Below are 22,129 nucleotides of genomic sequence, written 5' to 3'. Positions count from 1 at the left end.
TAGACTTGCGTGAACTCAATGTGTACTCGTGTGAGTTCAGAGTCGGGGCATAAGATCTTTTTCCTATGCCACATTATTTAATAACAAAGAACTCAATAAATGAAGTGATACGATCCCAGTTTTCCATCACTTAACCTTAAAGCCTAATCCTAGCCTTCAATTTCCTAAAAACTAAATAACCCATATATATTCATCATTTTCTTGTAAAAAACCCTAAGTCCCTATATACACATATACCTAAACCCTAGACATCATCCACTTATTCTCTCCTTAACCAAAACTAAAACTTTCATAACTACTTAAAGGGCTACGTAGTATTTTCACGGAATAAACACATAGTCATTTATTCATAAAATAATCTTAAGGGCCTAATCTAGCTTTATTTGAGATTTTGTGTTATTTTACTCTATTACATTCTATGTTCTTCATCCATTTTTTTATTTTTGATTTTTGATGGTTGAGATGTGAAAACTTATTTTTTTTACTCTCTCTGAATTCAACTCACGTTTGTCCAATCCTAGATCCTTCAATTTGTCTTTTTTGCGTAAAATGCAACCATTTTACGATTGTTAGACTTTTGAAGCCTAAGTTCATACTAGCTCTGCCTTCTAGGCCTTTAATTTTGTTGCTTTTGGTCTTTGTAGTTGCCATTTTGAGATTCTCTAGGTTTTTAGGCTTGAGCTCAGCCTTTTAGAGCATCATTTTTTTGTCATTTTAGTGTTTTCGGTCATCATTTTGAGTTTTTAAGGCTCCTATGGCCTAGACTCACATGAGCTCAGTTTCTACTCGCACGAGTTTAGTCCCTTGCACCCTATTTTTAGTTAATTTTTTTTATTTTAGCTAATTACATAATTAATTAGTTGTTTATACATTTTTTAAGGCATATCCAGTTGCTCTTAGTATTATTTATGTTAATATTGCTTAATATTTTCTTTTAATTTGCTTTGAATTTCCTCTTTATATTTTCTTTGTTTAATTGCAATTTTATTTATTAATATTCTTTACTAACCTAATTCCTTTCATTGTCATAGGTTTTCCTCGGCTTTAAAATCCTAAAGTGGTTTCCATTGGACTTTTAGACTTAAATTATGTGAATCAATTAGTTAGTAATTTTAATTATTTTGTTTGAGTCTTTTGCAAGCCATTATTGTGAATAATTCCCCCTAAGTGCCCTGTTCTTTTTTAACCTCTTTTAGGTTTTTCTTTTTTCATCACCCTTTTTATGAATGTTTGTCTTAACGCATTAGATTTTCACCTTATATGTTAAAAAACTAAAATCAATTTAGGATTTATGGGTGATCATTTCACATTCCTATTCTAAAATGAATCAAGCTTACCAATAGAACCTCCCTATGATTCATTTATGTGTTCACCTAAAATGTTATGATAAAACAAATTCAACTTTTAAATTTAGGTAATAAAACCATATTTTAATTCGGTCACCTTCACATATGAAGATCAAACTTAAGGTACCAAAGTACCTCATGCTAGGACTAGTTAAGATACCAATATATTCCCTCTAGGACTAGTCGAGGTACTAATATACTTCTTTCTTAAGCTAGTATTACTTTGCTCACTTCACATGCTAAATAAGATATAAAAAAATGTTCATGGTTAAAATGAGCAGAAGAACTAGGTTAAGGTAATATTATTAGGTTAGGTAAAGATTCATTTACTCTAGTGGAGGCTATGCTCATGCCTAGGCAGATATGGCGCTTCATAACCTTCCCTATTTGTACTTAATATTATGAACCTATTGTTGTTGAAGTTATGGAGAGAGAATCAGGCTCTCCATAAGGGTATGAAGCCTTTATCCTTACCCTCATGACTTATCCTAACATTTTAAGTGGCAACTCTATTTTTCCCTATTCTTTTCTTTTTAGAAAGATCGAACAACTCATTTCAAAACGGGCATATTGCGAAGAGCAATTCCTTGACATAATGATGAGATTGAAAATCACTTAGAGCTGAAGGTTAAAACCACTACAATCACATGGTAATATTAGGCTCATAGGCTTATAGACTAGAGCAATAGATTAGAAGAAAGCATGTCAACTAATTGTAAAAAGTGACTTGATCAGGCTTCCTTATTTGATGGGCCAAAAGTGAATTAGAAGTGTAACACCCATAAAGTTTTGCAAGTATATTAATTATTTTCATTTTTTTACACATAATTAATTTAGACATTTATTTATTCCTTTCTCTGTATTTTATAATTAGCCATATGATGCAAATATATACTATATAATATAACAATTTTATTGCAATAAAAAAATTTAAAATTAAATTAATTTAAGATACCAAATTTTATAAATATCTCTATGATTTTCACTATGCTTTATTTGCAAATAATTAAATAGATATTATTTTAAAATCATGATAATAATAAATATATAAATAAAATAAACCTATCTCTATATATATATGTATGTATATATATGTGTGTGTATGTGTTTGTAGTACATAATAAAGCAAATGATCGTAGTAATAATAATACTAATACTAATAAATACATATTTGTATCCAAAAAAACCCATTTCCCTTCTCCTCTCCCATTTATTTTCTTTTCTTCCCGCTTGCACACACCTCACTTCACGTCTTCCTCTCTGTTCAAGATGTCCCTCCCCTTCCTCATAATTTTCCAGCCGCCTGAGCAGTAGTCCAGTCTTCCTCCACCGCCCTTGGCCGACGGGAACTCCTTTTCCTTCCATTTCTTGCCGAAAAAATTGAAGAAAAAGGGAATATAGGCTGCCATTTCTTCTTGGCGCTATTGCAGGTGTTGTGGTTGTATAGAGCTACTGCCATTAGCTTCTTCAAGCTCTAAACAGCCCATTTTGGACCTCCTTTGCAGTTGCCATCGCCGGGAAAAGGGAGGAGGAGCTTCACCGGAGCAGCATTTTCCTTGGTTTTTTTCGAAAAACCGGTGAAGAGTTAGGTGAAAATAATTACATATTCGGACTCCTCGCATTGAGATCTTCGAATAGGTGGTCTCATATTGCATTTTCGACGATGTCGTATTTTCCAGCCACCGCGGGTGGCGGCGCCTCGATTTGCGTATCGAGGGGCATAATGTTTTTCACATTATTTGGAGAATTTTGATGGTATTGGTTCGTTAAAATTCTTTCCGGATAGTTAGTTATGGATTTTTAATGTGAATTGTGGTATTATATATTTAATCCGGTTAAATTATCGTTAAATTATGAGTTGTTGAATAATTATACGACTGATAAATTATTTAAAAACTCAGAATAAATTATTATGTTGATATCGTGTGGTGGAGAATTATTTGAATGTGGAAAATTAATTATCAAAATTATGAGACTGTGATAAATTAAATAAGTCTGAATATTATGAAAATTAATTGTGAAAGTCGGGTGTTGTGGGTTAATTGTGTTATGTTGTGAAATTAGTCTGCTTGGGTATAAAATGAAGTTTGGAGGCCCAAGTGAATTTTGGAATTTATATAAAAGTGATTTTTCTGCAGGTTTGGACTCGTTATATGGGGGAGTTCAATTTTAGGGAAAATGTTACTAGATTTTTAGTAGAATTTTTAGAATTTTTGGAATTTAATCCAGTTGGTTCGAATCCTCTTTCCTTTTTTATTTTCATTTTTATATTAGGTAAAGATTTTGATCTGCTGCCGGCCCTAGCGGCCCATCTACTATTTAGGAGCATTTTCTCTGTCGCAATCGAGGTGAGTTGATAAGCATATAATACTATAATTTTCAAATATATTATATGTATGCTTTATAATTTATTTAATTATTTATTTCTTTATTTGTAGCTTTACATTATTTAAAATTTAGAATTTTTATCTTATTTTTCTATTAAATAAATTAGAAATGGGTAATGGTAATTTTAGCATTTCCTAAATGTTGCAATCTTGAGAATTTTATTAGCCGGATAAATGAGTATACACTCATTTTTGTAGTCTATATGATCACACCTTGGATGTCGGGTGATATTAGAATATACTGGCTTTAGGACAATGTTTAGTATACACAATGCCTTTAGGCGTATATTAGGTGGTGCCTTTTAGGGGCTGTCTGCACGCGTATGACTAGTTATTTCACTTTGAGTAATGAGTGTATATTGTCGTATGTTATATTTAATTTTTTTATATATATATTTTTATATTTTTATGGTATTACAATGAATTCTATATTTTAATTAAGCATAGTATTCCTGATACGATTCAACAATAAATTTTTTTATAATCTATTTTAGAAGCTGACGCTTATGGATTTAGTGAATTATATTTAAATGTCATTTTATCCGGCCATTCTAGTTTTACTTAGATTCTATTTTATATCTTTGTATATATGTAAATATAGTGATATAACCCCCATTTTCTGTTTTCTTTTGTTATTTTCTTATCTTTTCATTGAGTTTTCTCATCTTTTTATTTTTAACCTTTCTCGTATTTATTTTGTTGATTCTCTAATAGATTCTCGAGTGTTGTCCTTATTTCCACTTCATCTACTCAATTCTAGTAGGGGTTGCGCTGACAGATTTAATTACTATTTTTGTCAATATAGAAATATTATTATTATTTTTTTTCTTTGATAATCTATGGGCTATTAGATTTATTTGTCACCCTTTATCTTATCAACTCAGGCTTGGATCCTGATGAGTGATTGTGAAGTCTTAAGAGTCTGATATTAATAGTTAAATGTTTCAGTTCATCAATTATGTTATAATAACTATTTTAGTATATATTTGCCAATTATTATAATATAATCTACAGTATCAAACTCTGAAGCATCCACCAATCGGTAAAGCCCAATATATTGTGATGAAGTTAACTTTGTTTTTCCCTTCCAAGACACTTGTACTTAATCCGTACTTTTAGAAGTTAGGGCTTGCATCAAAACCATACCCTTATGTATCCTTGTTCGGAATTTGAAGCTCACTTGCGTCTTCCTCCCCATAATCGTCTAACGAGAGCAGTCGTTGCAAACTGACTTGTAGCTGCTGTTCTTCAGTCATTATGGTAGCATTGTCGTCTTTCTCTTTTAGATATACAAGGAAATAAATTAGGGGATTGTTCCCATGAGAAAAGGATCGTACCTCATTTTTGAAGCCTGGTTTCAACCCTTCTTCTATTTTCTTTGCTTGTTGCTTCAGAACCTTATTACATGACCAATTTGATCACAGTAATACCAAATTTCAGGCATGCGTTCGTATCTAAATGCTACCGATCTATCATACAAACATGGCCTTTTATTTGTGAATCCTACTAGCAATTATTTAGTAACATTCAGTTTGACTTTTGTCCTTAGAACCTATCTTAAGCTTAAATGTGGTATAATCCAACAACCCTCTAAAAAGACCATATATAGCTTTGGCATTATACTCGTTGATCCCTTTAGAGAAAAACCTCTTGCTTGGACCCAAAATGGAGTGTGCATGAAATAGACCTCCTTTAACGTTTGTATCTCATGGCCATTTGCGAAGAATAAGGAGCTAATTCTGAATGTACAATGGCCTTCTTTCCAAAAAAAATTTCATGTCTTCTGCATGACTAAACTTGAAGAGAAAGATACCCCCAACTGTTTTCACATCTTCAAACTTACCATGAATCTTGCAAGCTGCTGCTTTGTAGATTTTCTAACTGCTCCTAGACTAAATGATTTAAAGGATGTTACTTTTTTTATAAGCAGTAGTTTGCGGTGTGGTGGTTCATAAACATGGTGAGTTTTAAGTTCAAGGACCTGGGTTTGTAGGTCTAGATCATCACTTACGGAAAAGAATTTAGGCTAGGTAAACTAGAGGACGCCATTAGTGAAAGTAGAGATGTTAAAATGGAGGGTGTAACTTAGAAAAGATAACTTTAAACGGTTAAACGTCCAGCAGAGAGAGAGTCACCGTTGCAAAAAAGAGAAAATCAGGAAGCCTTTCTAGCCATATCTACTTTTCCTTCTAGCCCTGTTTAGCTTGAGAGGAAGTGAGTCCACCTATCCCATACCTAACCCAGTCTTAAACTCAACTCGTATCCTAAATCTTAAATGTTTTAACTAGCTATAATGTTTGTACCTATCATCAACACTTTTGTACAATTTGTATATTACAATTGAGAATTTATATCGGTTCAGTTAAGTCCTAGGATAAAAACTATAAATACATTTAAGTGTCTTTCTTAATAAAATTTCTAATATTTTAGAGTTTTAATAATATAATAGTATAAGAATTACTTTAATAATAATTATTAATTTTATATTATCAATATTACGAATCTAAATCCTTTTTAAAATTAAAAGTTATTATATTGTTAAGATACTATTTTATTAATTAATTTAATATAAGAAATAAAACTGAAATACTCTTTTTTTTAAAGTTATCTTAATTAACTTATTGGTTAATAACTTAGTACTGCAATAAACAAACCATTTCTATGTATGAAATAATAGATTACATATGTTACAGTTTATTTACGCATATGAGAATTATTATTTATGTCTATATATCAAACATATTGATATATAATGAAAATCTCTTTATGGATGAATTTATGCCACATATCAAAATTTCTTGATACAGTGGATATTTAAATATCTAAATTTTAATCCTTTAATCGTTTTAATATTTTAATTTTCGATTTAATTTAACAAACACTTAAATTCTATTTTTATAATCTCTTAAACACTTTTAATTTTCAAGTTAACCTAATAGACACTTGAACTTTATTTTATGATAACATTAATATACTTATGCATAATACACGTGTAAGTATTAGATGGAGCTATATGTCCAAAAGTGTTTAAATATCATAAATAATACAAGTTGAAATATCTATTAAATTAAATTTAAAATTAAAGTATTAAAATGATCAAATTGTCGAATCTCATATATCCAAATAAGCATTTGGCTAAAGTTTTTTATATCTTAATTTTTATATATATTATATAGCATTATATAGACTAAAAGCATCTCTAAAAGATTCTTTACATAATAAGTTAAACTCTTTATTATAAAGAGCTATTTAACAAAATAAGACTCTAACACATAAGTTAAATTATTTTTTAAATATAAAGTAAATAGTAGATTTGGCTGTCCACATTTGAAGAGCGAAATTCATTTTTTATCCTTATTATAATTAATACATTACAAGTTCCTATATATTTATTAATTGATATCTATTATTTTTTATTTTTTTCTTTAAACATAATTTTTATGTCCTTTTTAAGAAAGAAAATTTAAAACTTTAACACTTCTTGGATAAAGCAAATAAAGATAAAAATAAAGAAGACATTGGATTCAAAAAAAGATTTTTATTCTTTATAAAAAAATACTCTTTATTAAACAACTTATGCTCTTTAAAATAAAGAACATCATTAGAGATGCTAGTGTTCTTTATTTTAAACAAGCATAATTTCTATTATAAAGAGTATATTAATAAATATTTACATATAAAATAAAACATTTTATTTAAGTCTTATAGACTCTATATTTTATTATATATCTTGCTTTATTTCCATAAATATCAATGGTTATAATTTTTTTTAATCTTTTTTATTTTTACCAAAAATAAGAATTGCAAATACTAATTAAGTCAAATACATAGAAATTTGTAGTGCATTTATATTAAATATATAATAGAGAGTGAAGTTTGGCTCTCCATATGTAGATAGCCAAATTGACTCTCTGCTTTATATTTAAAAAATAAAGAGTGCATTGAAATACTATTTTGTGATAGGGCATGTCTAATGCACTCTTTATATGTCAAATTCTTTATTCTAAAGAGTTATGTCATAAAACAATATTCTAACGTAATTTTGATTAAATATAATATAGAGAGAGTCAATTTAGCTCTCCACACATGGAGCCAAATTTAGAGCTATAAACGAACTGAGCCGATCTAAATTTTTAATAAATTTGAGCCTGGTTTATTATTACGTTGCACGAACTCGAACGGAAATCGAATTCAATAATATGAACTCGAGTCAAACTTGAACTTATTTCGAGCTTGACGCATTAAAATTCCTTTAAATCTTATTTATCAATTTCAATTTCAATTTTTTAACTTTATTGATTTATTTGACAATATAGTTTATTTTATTATTTTGAATCGATTGGTTTTAAATATTAAATATTTAATAGAAGTTAATTATACTATATAATAAAAATAAAAATATTTTACACATTAGTTTATAGAAATTGATAAATATTTATATATATATATAAAATAAAATACTAAAATAAAAAATATTGTACATCGTTACGAGCTTAAACACAAGTCTATTAATAAATTAGCTCACGAATAGACTCATAAGTCTGTAAGCATCCATTAATGAGTTAGCTCACGAATAGGCTCATAAGTCTATAAGCGAGTTAGCTCACAAGCTAATAAGCCGAATATTAACAAGTTTGAGTTTGGTTTGCTAATACTAATGAATCTCTATTAACAAGCTCGAACGAGTTTTTACCGAGTCGAGCTTCGAGTAGCTCACGAGAGGCTTGGTTCGTTTAGAGTCCTAGCCAAACTTCACTCTCTACTCTATATCTAATAAATGCACTACGAATTTCTATACATTTGATGTGGTTGATATTTATAATTCTTATATTTTATGAGAAAAAATTTTAAAAAATAAAATTATTAATATTTATAAAAATAGATATAATATATAATATTAAATATAAAAAATCTATTGAATTTAGATAAAATATTTTACTCTTTGTATCAAGGTTATTGATTCTATTCCATTCCGAAATGTCTTATTTTATTTAAAAAAAGAACAAAATACCTCTTATTCCTATTGACCAAAATCTCAGCCATCTCGGACCAAAGCGATCGAGATTGGATCGAAATGGCCATTCCAGTCGAGATTAACGAGATAGGCCGAGATGAGGTAATTTTATAAAAAAAATTATATTATTGAATTATTGTTGAGTCAATTATTATCTGTCAACAAAAAATTATATCATTAAATTGAGTTAAATAGTTCAATAATACTTAATCTTAACTCGATAATTTTTTTTCTCTCTATTAATAAAAACGAATTAAATCTAAAATTTTAAATCAAAAATCTAAAACCCTGCATAATAGTATTTTTATCTTTATCTATCACCTTATCTTGTAGTCTATAGTTTAACCATGTGTTTTTTTCACAAATTCATTTATATATTTTTATAATTTAATATATATTATTTACTAATAACAACTCAAGATTTATGTAATTTAATTTTCATGATTTTATATCACAAGATGCTATTTTGTACCTTAATCAATTGTATTATAGAAAAATATTTTATTATTGTAAATAATAAAAAAATTGAGTTTATTTTTGTTTGTTATTTTTTAATATAATATTTAATTAAATTATGGATAACTTAAAATTAAGTTTTATATCCAATTCAAAACAATTCAAAATAAAATACTAAAATACTTTGAAACTTAAATATTTCATTCCAATAACAATATTAAATTATGGTCGGAATAGAATTCATAATAACTTTGCTTTCTATACCTAAAAGGAAATATTTTGTGTATTCTCGCCGAATAGCGACATAAATAACAATGCCCTGAATCGTGTTTGGCAAGGCAGACAGAACTAAGGGGAGAAGCATTCACCGCTCACTCTCTAAACACCTCCCCGAGAAAAAAATATAAATATATAAAGAAATACACTTTTATACTAACGCAAACTTATAAATTTACGTAAAAGAAAAAATAAATTCTTAAAAAATAGAAACAGAATATAATATCTCTCTGCCTCTTCACTTTCATCAACAAAGCACAACAACACCAACACATATAAAAAGTCCACACTCACTTTTCTCCCTTTTCTTCATATTCTTCTCTCCCCTCACCTTAGGGTTTCTCTTCTTCTACTGTATCCGCCAAAAATCCTCAATTCCACTACAATATTCACCTTTGCAAAAGAAAAATTCTTTCGAATTAATCAAACTCTAGTCTCTCAGATTGCTTCTTTTCTGTTAATTTATTGATAGGGTTTCTGAAATTTGTTTTCTTCCGGCGAGATGCAGCAGATTATGATTAATTCCCGATCCGGTGCCGCGTGATCGCGCGCGACCACTGGATTCAATCGGGGAGGTTTAGCTCTTGTATGGAAACTCGCAGCCGGAAGCGGGCGGAGGCCTCCTCAACTGCCCCTTCTTCTTCTTCCTCCGGTCCCACAACTCGTTCTCAGAAACGCTCCCGCCTCTCCTCCACGTCAGCTGCCCCTGTTACCACTACCGCCCCCTCCCCCGCCCCCTCTCGCACTCGACCCACCCGCGCTCATCCAATGGACCCCACCGCAAACTCAAACACACCTGTGGAATCGTCATCGTCATCGTCTCGCTCCCGTCGTAACAACAAGAATCCTGAATCGTCATCGTCTGATAAAGGCAAAGAGAAAGAGCATGAAGTTAGGGTTCGAGATAACAAGGATAATAGCAACCTAGGGTTAAATATGGAATCTGGAAATAATATTAACAATAACAATAATAATGTTAATGAGGATGATGATAATGACAGCGAAGAAGGCGGTGGAATTGGGGCTTTTCACCACAATCTAACTTCAGCTAGCAGTGCTCTACAAGGCTTGTTACGGAAGCTTGGTGCCGGTCTTGATGATCTGCTACCTTCCTCTGGTATGCCATCCGCTTCGTCTTCGCATCAGTCTGGCAGATTGAAGAAGATTTTATCAGGATTGAGGGCTGATGGTGAGGAAGGGAAGCAGGTTGAGGCTTTGACTCAGCTTTGTGAGATGCTTTCCATTGGAACTGAGGAGTCTCTGAGCACTTTTTCTGTGGATTCATTTGTTCCGGTGCTTGTTGGATTGTTGAATCATGAGAGTAATCCTGATATAATGTTGCTGGCTGCACGTGCTATTACTCATTTGTGTGATGTTTTGCCTTCTTCTTGTGCCGCTGTTGTGCATTACGGTGCTGTTTCATGTTTTGTTGCTAGGTTGCTTACTATTGAATATATGGACTTGGCTGAACAGGTTTGTTTGGTTTTGTGTTCTTCGATTAGAATTGCATATTTATTTGCTATTTCATTACATCTATTATTTAGAATAGTGACGTACATATTTGTGATAATATGGTTTTAGTAGGATGGCTATTAATTGGTTTTGCTACTAAAATTTGTGGTTTCATGGTGAGAACAGTCCTTGCAAGCACTTAAAAAGATATCTCAGGAGCATCCTACTGCATGTTTGCGAGCTGGTGCTCTTATGGCGGTACTTTCTTATCTGGATTTCTTCTCCACGGGAGTCCAGGTAGCTGCCTGATTTCTAACTCATTTTTTGTTGAGTTTATAATAGTCTATTCTGAGTGATATTAACATTATGGGTTTTGTGTTCTTACCGCGTTCTGCTTTTGTTTTTTATCCAAATTATGGTTTCAGCGAGTAGCGTTATCCACTGCTGCAAATATGTGCAAGAAACTCCCTTCAGATGCCGCTGATTTTGTGATGGAAGCTGTTCCGCTGTTGACAAATCTTCTTCAGTATCATGATGCAAAGGTAATTATATAAGAAGATTACAGTTTTCTCCTTCTAGAGTGAACAGGCCACTCTTTGTTTCTTTCATTCAATGTCATTTGGAATGATTGTAGGTATTGGAGCATGCTTCTGTTTGTTTGACCCGGATTGCTGAAGCTTTTGCTTCAGCGCCTGAAAAATTGGATGAACTATGCAATCATGGACTGGTTACTCAAGCAGCTTCTCTGATTTCCACTAGTAATGCCGGTGGTGGACAAGCTTCTCTAAGCCCACCTACATACACAGTAAGAACGATTATGTTCTTTTAGTTTTAATGATAGTGTATTTTGAGGCAGCTCATCTGGTGTGTGGTTGGCATGCAGGGCTTAATTCGACTGTTGTCCACATTTGCAAGTGGGTCCCCTCTTGGAGCAAAAACTTTACTTCTCCTAGAAATCAGTGGTATTCTTAAGGATATACTTTCAGGATCTGGTGTCTCTGCTAACTCGTCAGTCCCTCCAGCTCTAAGTAGACCGGCAGAACAGGTATGTGCTGCTTCTTCTGCTAGCTTTTAGCTGAAGTTGTGAAACACTACATTAGTTTGAGCAACCTGCCTAAAACCTTATATGTGTATGGGAACCCTTTTCTATAGTCATTTTGTTGTCAATTACTAGTTCCTTGAGGATGGTGCACCAGAAGTTCCTTTCTTTCTAACATGAAGCCTTTAGTACTCAAAATTTGAATCAAGTCATTGGTTCTTAAAAAATGATTTAGTTCCCTCATTTTTTCATCACTTTAGTCCTTCTGTCAAATAACATGAAAATCGTAGTCCTTAATTTTCTTTTCTTTATATGCTATAATCCTTTTGTTTATTTTCTTGGACAACATTCTTTTCCATGAAGCCTAGAGAACCAAAGTCAAAAGATGAGGGATAAAAGTGTTGGGGATCTAAAAGTTATTTTACCTAAAATGTCAGGGACTGAAGCATGATAGAGTATATGTATACTTCGTTCAGAAGTTAAGAACTATTGAATTCAGTTTTGGAAAAATGAGAACTGTTATGGTTGGAAGTATCAAATTTTATTTCTTCACTGCCTTACCCCTGTCCACCATTCCGAACATGCTAATCAGTAGGATTTTCATGTCTCTATTATCTGATCTTGTTCTTTATCCGCCCTGAAACTACTGTGCATATGTTAGAACTCATAAATTAATTATTGGGCTTAAGTCTCGAATTGCTTATTCTGCTTTTTATTCCACTGCTTAGATTTTTGAGATTGTGAACCTAGCAAATGAGCTTCTCCCTCCACTTCCACAAGGAACAATCTCTCTCCCTGCCAGCTCCAATGTTTTTGTGAAAGGACCCGTGGTAAAGAAGTCACCTTCAAGTAGTTCTGGGAAACAGGATGATCTTAATGGAAATGTTCCTGAGGTTTCAGCTAGAGAGAAATTGTTAAAGGATCAGCCAGAGCTGTTGCAGCAATTCGGAATGGATCTCCTCCCTGTTCTATTACAGGTTAGTTTTTGGTGGACTAGCAGTTATTCTTTCTTTTTTTTTTTTTTTTGGTGTGTTGTTCTACTTAGGTGGATAGTGATGGTATTATTTGCTTGCTATGCAGATATATGGTTCCAGTGTCAACAGTCCTGTTCGCCACAAATGTCTTTCAGTTATTGGAAAGTTGATGTATTTCAGCAGTGCGGAAATGATTCAGTCTTTATTGAGCATCACAAACATATCTAGGTAAACAGTAACCCATGCTTGATTTCTTTTTATGTTCAAACCGTTCTTGGTAGGATTTCTTATTTGTACCATTTGTTTTTTCCATAGTTTCTTAGCTGGGGTCTTGGCATGGAAAGATCCTCATGTCTTGGTTCCTGCCCTCCAAATTGCTGAAATTCTTATGGAAAAGCTTCCTGGAACTTTCTCCAAGATGTTTGTCAGAGAAGGTGTGGTTCATGCTATAGATCAACTTGTCTTGGCTGGGAATCCAAGTACCACTCCTACCCAAGCACCTTCCACTGAGAAGGATAATGATTATGTATCTGGAACATCATCCCGTTCTAGGCGCTACAAACGCCGCAGTGGCAATTCAAATGCTGAAGGAAGCTTATTAGAAGAATCCCGGAGTCCTATTCCAACAAATGTTGGATCACCTCCAAGTTCTGTTGAAATCCCAACAGTTAATTCCAGCCTTCGCATGGCAGTCAGTACATGTGCCAAGTCTTTTAAAGATAAGTATTTTCCATCAGATCCTGGTGCTTCTGAAGTTGGGGTTACTGATGATCTCTTGCATTTAAAAAATCTTTGCATGAAGTTGAATGTTGGTGTTGATGACCAAAAGACTAAAGCAAAAGGAAAATCTAAAGCTTCTGAGTCTCGTGGCATTGATGGTTCTATTAATAAGGAAGAGTATTTGATTGGTGTGATATCTGATATGCTGGCAGAACTAAGAAAAGGGGATGGTGTATCCACATTTGAGTTTATTGGCAGTGGGGTTGTGGCAGCATTGCTGAATTACTTCTCTTGTGGTTACTTTTCCAAGGAGAGAATATCAGAAGCTAATCTGTCCAAGCTTCGGCAACAGGCACTTAGACGATTCAAGTTATTTGTTGCCCTTTCCCTTCCTTATAGTACTAATGCAGGGAGTGCAGCTCCCATGGCTGTCTTGGTTCAGAAGCTTCAAAATGCCCTGTCGTCCTTGGAACGCTTTCCTGTTGTTTTGAGTCATTCGTCTAGGTCATCCGGTGGAAGTGCACGTCTCTCATCTGGATTAAGTGCACTGTCTCAACCTTTTAAGCTGCGCCTTTGTCGAGCCCAGGGTGAAAAGTCTCTCCGTGATTATTCTTCCAATGTAGTTCTTATTGATCCATTAGCGAGTTTAGCAGCTGTTGAAGAGTTTCTTTGGCCCCGAGTTCAGCGAGGTGAATCTGATCAAAAGCCCTCAGCTTCTGTGGGAAATTCTGAATCTGGTACTACACCTGCTGGAGCTGGTGCATTGTCTCCATCTGCTTCCACTCCTTCAACCACTCGCCGTCATTCTTCAAGATCAAGATCATCTGTTAATATAGATGCAGCTAGAAAGGAACCATTGCAGGAGAAAAGCACAAGTTCATCTAAGGGAAAGGGGAAAGCTGTTTTTAAGCCTGCCCAGGAGGAGGCAAAAGGACCTCAAACTAGAAATGTGGCTCGTAGAAGAGCAGCCCTTGATAAAGATGCGCAGATGAAATCAGTGAATGGGGATTCTAGTTCTGAGGTTTGATATTTATTACTGCGCTATGTAAATAACATCTTCATGATGACCTTCAAGATTTCTGTTTTAGCTTGCCAAACTCTATGGTTTGGTTCATTTTGTTCAAACTAGTGGATATATGGCCCTTAATTTTGCTAGCAAATGCAGAGATATGCAAGTTTATAATGTCAGTTCACTTAGCAATCTGGTTTTATTAGAAATCCAGAGTGAAGCATAATCTAGAGCTGGGATATTGTAGGTGTCTGTACATTTTTGGGAGTATTAGTTTTTTGTTTTTTTTTTTCTTTTCAAAAAATTGTTAAATGGCATTTTATTACTGATTGATGGACACGCTCATCTAAGCCATATATACAATATACGCGAAGCACCCACCGAGAAGTGGTTCAAAACAATTTCAAACTGCATTAATTTGTTACAATGAAGGTGCTATGTTTGGAATGTGTTTCTCCTTGGTAAAGAACAGTGTACATGTCTACTTCCATTTATGATTTGGTTTTGATAGGAGTACGTGCAAGCTATCCTTCACTAGAAACTCAATTTTTGACAGCCTACCTGGATAATACATCCACTCATCTTTTAATATTTTGGTGGTCTTCTTCTAGAGTGCAGTTGTAAGTATGATTTAGATATGCATACTGGGGGGATGGGGAGGGCTGCCGTAGTCAATAACTTGCATGTGCAAATACTAAGCTGTTAGCAATTCCAGTAATTTGATTTTGATAATTTGTATTTTGCAGGATGAGGAATTGGACATATCTCCTGTTGAGATTGATGATGCTTTGGTGATTGAAGATGATGATATCTCTGATGATGAGGATGATGATCACGAAGATGTAATCCTCTGATTCCTTACAATAGTGATGCTTAAATAGTTCTTTTTAATTTCTTATGTACTTTCTCTTGCACCCCACACCAGAAGCCCCTCAGACGCTCCCTCCCCTCCTCTTCCTCTTCCTGCTTTTGCACTCAGCTCCAAATTAAGTAATTAGTGCAAGATCACTTATGTTCAATTTGAATTTGATTTAGCCATCAGCTCCAAAGTAAAAAAAGAACAACACATGATGTAGCTCTCTGCAGTTTTTATAGATCCTTAATTGTATGTTATCGAGCTGCAAATCTTGAAAGCCCTTCAGTTCTAAATCTAATCTACTCCATTTTGGGTCCTTGATAGGATTCAGTGTTCCGTAATAGTTCGATTTGCTGGAGAAAGCTTCTTATCTAAAGCTATTGGGAGGTGATCTATGTTGGGTAGGGTCCTCTTAAAAATGGTTTGTCTGATGCTTCTCTTAGGATGGTCTTTTTACTCTGTACTCCTATACTGGCTAGTATAGAGGTGATGCAAAGAATTGGAGGGGATCCATATAAGGTGGAAGTGTGTATGAGATATAGAGAGAGAGAGAGATCAGTTAAGAAATTAGAAGAGCAATTAAATGATCTAGGTTGAACTATAGGGCCATAAACCATGCAGACGTGTTTAACGCTCTGTCCCTGGCTTCAAATATAATGGAAGGAGTCATATCTGGAGATTGCAGATAAGATGCTAATGGAGAATCGAAAGTTTGCTTTGATAGGTTGTTGTTTGTGATTTTAATGAAGGAAGAGGAAGTGTATTTGGTGAGTATGGTTAGCACTTGATCAGCATGAGGCCAAAAGGCAGACCTGATAAATTGGCTGGGGAAGGGTATACTAGGACTTGGAGAGGATAGATAGAGAGAAATGATGTGAACTTGATTTATGAATATAAAAGATTTTAACTCGCTACTCATTTAACTGCCTTTAGTTTAGGGTCTACATTAACACTAGTGTGGAACAGTTATAAGATGAGCTTCTGTTTTGTGGAGAAAAAACCATTGACTGACATAATTGGATATCATTCACAAGAGGCAAATAGGGGGAAGGGTAAAACTGCTATATTGATTTCTAATTTAATTTTTATTTGATTGATAAGTTCAAACTTGAAGCATGTGGCTATCTTGAAACCAATGTGGAAGTTTTAGGTACAAATTGATAAAATTTGAAGAATTTGCTAAAATTAAAAAAATACATGAATGTTGGGATTTTTGGTTATTTAGGAAGTTGTCACAAGTACTTTAGACTATCCTTTTTTCTTTTGGTGCAGAAAGCAAAAGAAAATTGTGGCATTTATATATTTTGGTGCTTATTGTTCTATAACATGTTAATCATCATCCAACCCTTATTTGATATTGTCTTGGAGTTAGTTCCAGAGCTTTAATAAGACTTGAGTATTTAATTTACAAATATTGCCGACTAGTTGATCTGTGTTTTCTGTTTCCCTTCCCAGATGTTAAGAGATGATCCGCTACCTGTTTGCATGCCAGAAAAAGTACACGATGTGAAGTTGGGTGATGCCCCTGAAGATAGCAGTGGTGCACCAGCCACAAGTGATAGCCAAACTAATCCTGCTTCTGGTTCTAGCAGCAGAGCAGCTACAGTTAGGGGCTCAGAATCTACTGATTTTAGGGGTGGCAGCTCTTATGGCTCAAGGGGTGCTATGTCATTTGCTGCTGCTGCTATGGCTGGTCTTGCAACTGCTAATGGCAGAGGTATCCGAGGAGGCAGAGATCGACAAGGAAGACCACTATTGGGTGGTTCTAGTGACCCTCCAAAATTAATCTTTACTGCTGGAGGGAAGCAGCTAAATAGGCATTTGACGATCTATCAGGCCATTCAAAGACAGCTTGTGCTGGATGAGGATGACGATGACAGGTATGCTGGCAGTGATTTCATCTCTAGTGACGGAAGCAGGCTGTGGAGTGACATATATACCATTACATACCAGAGGGCAGATGGCCAACCTGATAGAGTTTCTGTTGGTGGCTCAAGTTCTACCACATCGAAGTCCACAAAAACTGGTTCTTCAAATTCTGATGGCCAATTGCATCAGATGTCCTTGTTAGATAGCATCTTGCAAGGGGAGCTTCCCTGTGACTTGGAGAAATCTAATCCCACTTATAATATTTTGGCACTGCTTCGTGTACTAGATGGTTTGAACCAGCTGGCACCACGCCTGAGAGCGCAGCTATTTTCAGACAATTTTGCTGAGGGGCAAATCTCAAATTTGGATGATCTGAGTGCCACTAGCAGTAGGGTTCCTGCTGAAGAATTTGTTAACAGCAAGCTCACTCCTAAATTAGCTCGCCAGATTCAGGATGCCCTTGCATTATGCAGTGGGAGTCTGCCATCCTGGTGTTACCAGTTGACAAAAGCGTGTCCATTCTTGTTCCCTTTTGAGACCCGTCGACAGTACTTCTATTCTACTGCTTTTGGATTGTCTCGTGCGTTGTATCGTCTTCAGCAGCAGCAGGGTGCTGATGGTCATGGATCAGCAAATGAAAGAGAGGTGAGGGTTGGGAGATTACAACGCCAGAAAGTCCGTGTTTCTCGAAACCGCATTTTGGATTCTGCTGCCAAAGTAATGGAGATGTATTCTAGTCAGAAGGCTGTGCTTGAAGTGGAATATTTTGGTGAAGTTGGCACAGGTTTGGGCCCTACCTTAGAGTTCTACACACTTTTGAGCCATGATCTACAAAAGGTTGTGCTTGGAATGTGGAGGTCGAATTCATCATCTGACAAACCATCAATGGAAATTGATGAAGATGGAAACAAGAATGGGAAGGTCAACAACTGTTCTGATGCTATGGGCGCTGATGTTGTCCAAGCTCCACTTGGTTTATTTCCTCGTCCTTGGCCCCCAAGTGCTGATGCTTCTGAGGGTAGCCAGTTTTATAAGGCTGTTGAGTATTTTCGGCTGGTTGGTCGTGTGATGGCAAAAGCTCTTCAAGATGGGCGTCTTTTGGACCTACCACTTTCCACAGCATTTTATAAGCTTGTGCTTAATCAAGTATGCATATTGCTGAAGACATTAATTCCTTGGTTGTAATAGTGTTACTGTTGACTTTTTGGGGTTGAAACATTTATTTTTTTCTAAATCTTCTTGCAGGAGCTTGATCTGTATGATATTCTCTCTTTTGATGCGGAATTTGGGAAGGTTTTGCAAGAATTGCATGCCCTTGTTTGCAGGAAACGGTTCCTAGAATCTTCAGGAACTGATAATCTTGATGCAATTTCTGATTTGCGTTTCCGAGGGACTCCGATTGAAGATCTCTGCTTGGATTTTACCCTCCCTGGTTATCCTGACTACATTCTAAAACCTGGAGATGAAACTGTACATGACATATTAATTTCCTTTTTTCTTGGAATCGTATATGGTTTTGTGTTTTCTTGCCTTCTGATTTTATTTTATTTTTTCATTTCTTGAATCATCAGGTTGATATAAATAACTTGGATGAGTACATATCTTTGGTGGTTGATGCAACAGTGAAGTCTGGGATTATGCGACAGATGGAAGCATTTAGAGCTGGGTTTAATCAGGCAAGTAGTTTATAGGAAAAAATTCAAAAGAAATTTCTATAGTGTAGCACTTTTCTTGAGTATGTGATTATATTTGACAGAACACTGTATGTGGTGTCTGTCGCTTGTCAAAATTCAGTATTTTGGCATAAACCGTCAGTTTTGCTGATGCTGTGCTTACATGGCTAAAGGGGAAGGTGTGCCGCGTTAGAGCCACCTCCACAAAAGGGTATCACATAAACAGAAAGTGTGCCATGCAAGCGCCGTCTTAGTGAAAAACTGAAAGTTTATGATGATATACTAGATTTGGATGATGGCAGAAGGGCTGTACAACGTTTTATCAAGAGAACAATCATGTAGTTAAAATTGGAAAGGCACTAAACCACATAATTTGTAGTGGACTATTCTGATTTAGAGTTCTAGGAAGTCTGGGACATCGGGATCGTTGTTGTGTGCATATACATTTGGTGTCTGAATAATAGCTAGTTGAATATAGTATTGCTATTTGATTTCTGGTTGTCATATTCTTACTTTCCTGTATTTGTTTCATTCTTATTTATAACAAGTAGGTTTTTGACATCTCATCCTTACAAATATTTTCCCCACAAGAATTGGACTATTTGCTTTGTGGCCGTCGGGAGTTATGGGAGGTAGCTACATTCTCTTACTTCTTTCAATTGTGTGCTCTGCATCTGATATCATAGAATATTTGATTTTCCTTTTTTATTACACTAATGCAGCCTGAGACCCTTGTTGATCACATTAAATTTGATCATGGATACACTGCCAAGAGTCCTGCAATCATTAATGTATGAACTTTTGAACTTGACTTTAAAGGGATTGTTTTCGACATAAAGTTTGTCATATGAGCTTGTTTGATGGATTTGGTGTCTGTCTTTGGTGTTTATAGTTACTTGAGATCATGGGAGAGTTCACACCAGAGCAGCAGCGTGCCTTCTGCCAATTTGTTACTGGTGCACCAAGGTTACCTCCTGGTGGTCTAGCAGTATTAAATCCAAAGTTAACCATTGTGAGGAAGGTATGGTAAAATGTTCAAGGTTTAATTGTCTTTATTGAATTTGATGTTTACAAGTTCATGCTGCATTTCTATCTACATAAGTTGTGTATTGGTAACGTTCATCTTTATGTCGCTCAGACAATTGTAAATATTTTGACAATAAACTCTTGTTATAAACTATGTAGTGCTTTATTTTACTTTATTTTTATGGTTCCCCCTCGACACTAGGGAGACCCTTTTATGTCATATGAGCTAATGTTGACTGTGGCATAGTTCTTTGTTACTGTCCTGATCACTAAAAATATAGATAGGGGGTCCCTGCACACGTTCATTTGTTATGTTGTTTCTTTTTGAATTATGGGCAAGTCTTTTATGCTTTTCTTATCTTTTTGATTTTTCTCTCTGTTGCATTTCTGATGATGCGTGCATGAAGCAATACATTGGGTTTTGTCTAAAGCACCTAAATGTACTATTTCTAACCATCAAAATTCTGGGTGCAGCATTCTTCATCTGCAGGGAATGCAGCAGCGACAAATGGAACTGGGCCTTCAGAATCAGCGGATGATGACTTGCCTAGTGTCATGACCTGTGCTAACTATCTGAAGCTTCCTCCATACTCCACCAAGGTACCATATTGGGTGATTTTTGCAGATTGGGTGTCTTATTTTTATTATTTTTCCAAGTTATCTAGGTGGTCTTGAATCATGTTAGTGCTGATAATTCTTGTGCTTTGAACAGGAAATAATGTACACGAAGCTACTATATGCAATCAATGAAGGGCAGGGATCCTTCGATTTGTCATGAGTGCTGACTAACTGGTTGGTTGCTGTATATTGTGTCGCAAGACTCCGGATCATTGTTCTTTTCCTGGATTAATAGGAAGTAGCGCCTGTTCAGCTCAATAATGGCTTCTTTTTGGTGGCCCTATAAACTAGTGGTATCATCAAGGTCAGTTCCTTAGTTTTCATGGAATCTTCTCTGCTCGGATTTTGTTGGCAGGCTAATAGTCTCTGGTTGACTGCGTCGTATTTAAGTTTACATTTTTTTTTTTTTTTCTTTTCCGGGATAAAATGGAGATTGCTGCCATGGTTCTTTTAAAATGTTAATGAAATTTTTGGTCAGGTTGGATTGCCGCATTTTCATGCTGTAAAGAGGGAACATATGGAGAGCTTGTTCAGCTGCTAAATGCCTGTAAATAAATAGGAAGTTCTTTTTTGTTTTTTGTTTTTTTGCCCCATATTTAGTAGGATATACATGTATGCCATGGAACATGGGATGAGAAAATAAAAGATTTAAATATTAGTTATCCTATTATTTATGTTTTCTAATTTCAATGTGTTAATTTATTTATTTTATTTTGTTCAACTATTGTTTTCATTATTTGCTGCTCTGCTGGTTTGATCATTACGTCATGCATGATTTGCTCCTTTTTATTTGCTTCAATAATGAGGTGATAGTTAATTGCACTTACGACAGCAGCTACATAATGAAAGCCTGGCAATTAGCATCGATATGGCAAAATTTAGAAGTGGAGTACTAACGAAAACCTAGAATGGTTATGGATATCTGGGCTGTGGGCTGTATTCCCATAAAGATGAGCATTCATCAAATTTCATATACAGTATTAGGTAAGAAAAAAAAACTAAAAGTCCAACTGGGCTTCCATTTTGTGACTAGGCGCCTCTTCCGCCTTCTTAATTAACCAAAGGTAAGCGAAAAACTAAAAATCCAATTGGGCTTCTGAACTTGTCATCATTTTGTGACTAGGCTGAAGATCGATGTTTAAAAGAAAGATTGAAAGTTTAGGATTATGGTTATTTTTGAAACTAATTTAGGGAAGGAATGATTTTTTTTTTTTTATGAAAATTAAAAATATCTCTAACACAACAAAGCAAAAGAAAAGATTTTGGTAGTTGTTTATATTGTTGTTGTTTGTTTGTTTCATTGATTGTCCGAGAAGAAAAAGTTAAAAGTTCATGAGCTCAATTATATCTTTTACAATTCTTTTTTATTATTTCATTATTGATTAAGTGTTTGCACTTAATTTTATCAGCATTT

At 34.5% G+C, this 22,129-nt stretch overlaps 1 protein-coding gene across 1 annotated transcript; it reads left to right on the top strand.

The window, feature by feature from the left end:
* Positions 1 to 9,552: 9,552 nt before the first annotated feature.
* Positions 9,553 to 21,399, top strand: LOC8263918 (E3 ubiquitin-protein ligase UPL3). The gene is made up of 18 exons (XM_048378288.1): positions 9,553 to 10,952; positions 11,118 to 11,228; positions 11,357 to 11,473; positions 11,566 to 11,736; positions 11,815 to 11,976; positions 12,699 to 12,947; positions 13,051 to 13,172; positions 13,260 to 14,685; positions 15,420 to 15,515; positions 16,985 to 18,544; positions 18,644 to 18,868; positions 18,970 to 19,074; positions 19,623 to 19,703; positions 19,794 to 19,862; positions 19,964 to 20,092; positions 20,572 to 20,697; positions 20,810 to 21,019; positions 21,194 to 21,399. The coding sequence occupies exons 1-17, from the start codon at positions 10,068 to 10,070 to the stop codon at positions 20,873 to 20,875; spliced, it is 5,700 nt and encodes a 1,899-aa protein (XP_048234245.1). The 5' UTR covers positions 9,553 to 10,067; the 3' UTR covers positions 20,876 to 21,019; positions 21,194 to 21,399.
* The last annotated feature ends 730 nt before the right edge of the window (positions 21,400 to 22,129 follow it).

This window comes from Ricinus communis, chromosome 8, assembly GCF_019578655.1.
Source record: "Ricinus communis isolate WT05 ecotype wild-type chromosome 8, ASM1957865v1, whole genome shotgun sequence".
Taxonomy (NCBI): domain Eukaryota; kingdom Viridiplantae; phylum Streptophyta; class Magnoliopsida; order Malpighiales; family Euphorbiaceae; genus Ricinus; species Ricinus communis.
This window is presented reverse-complemented; position numbering and strand designations above follow the sequence as displayed.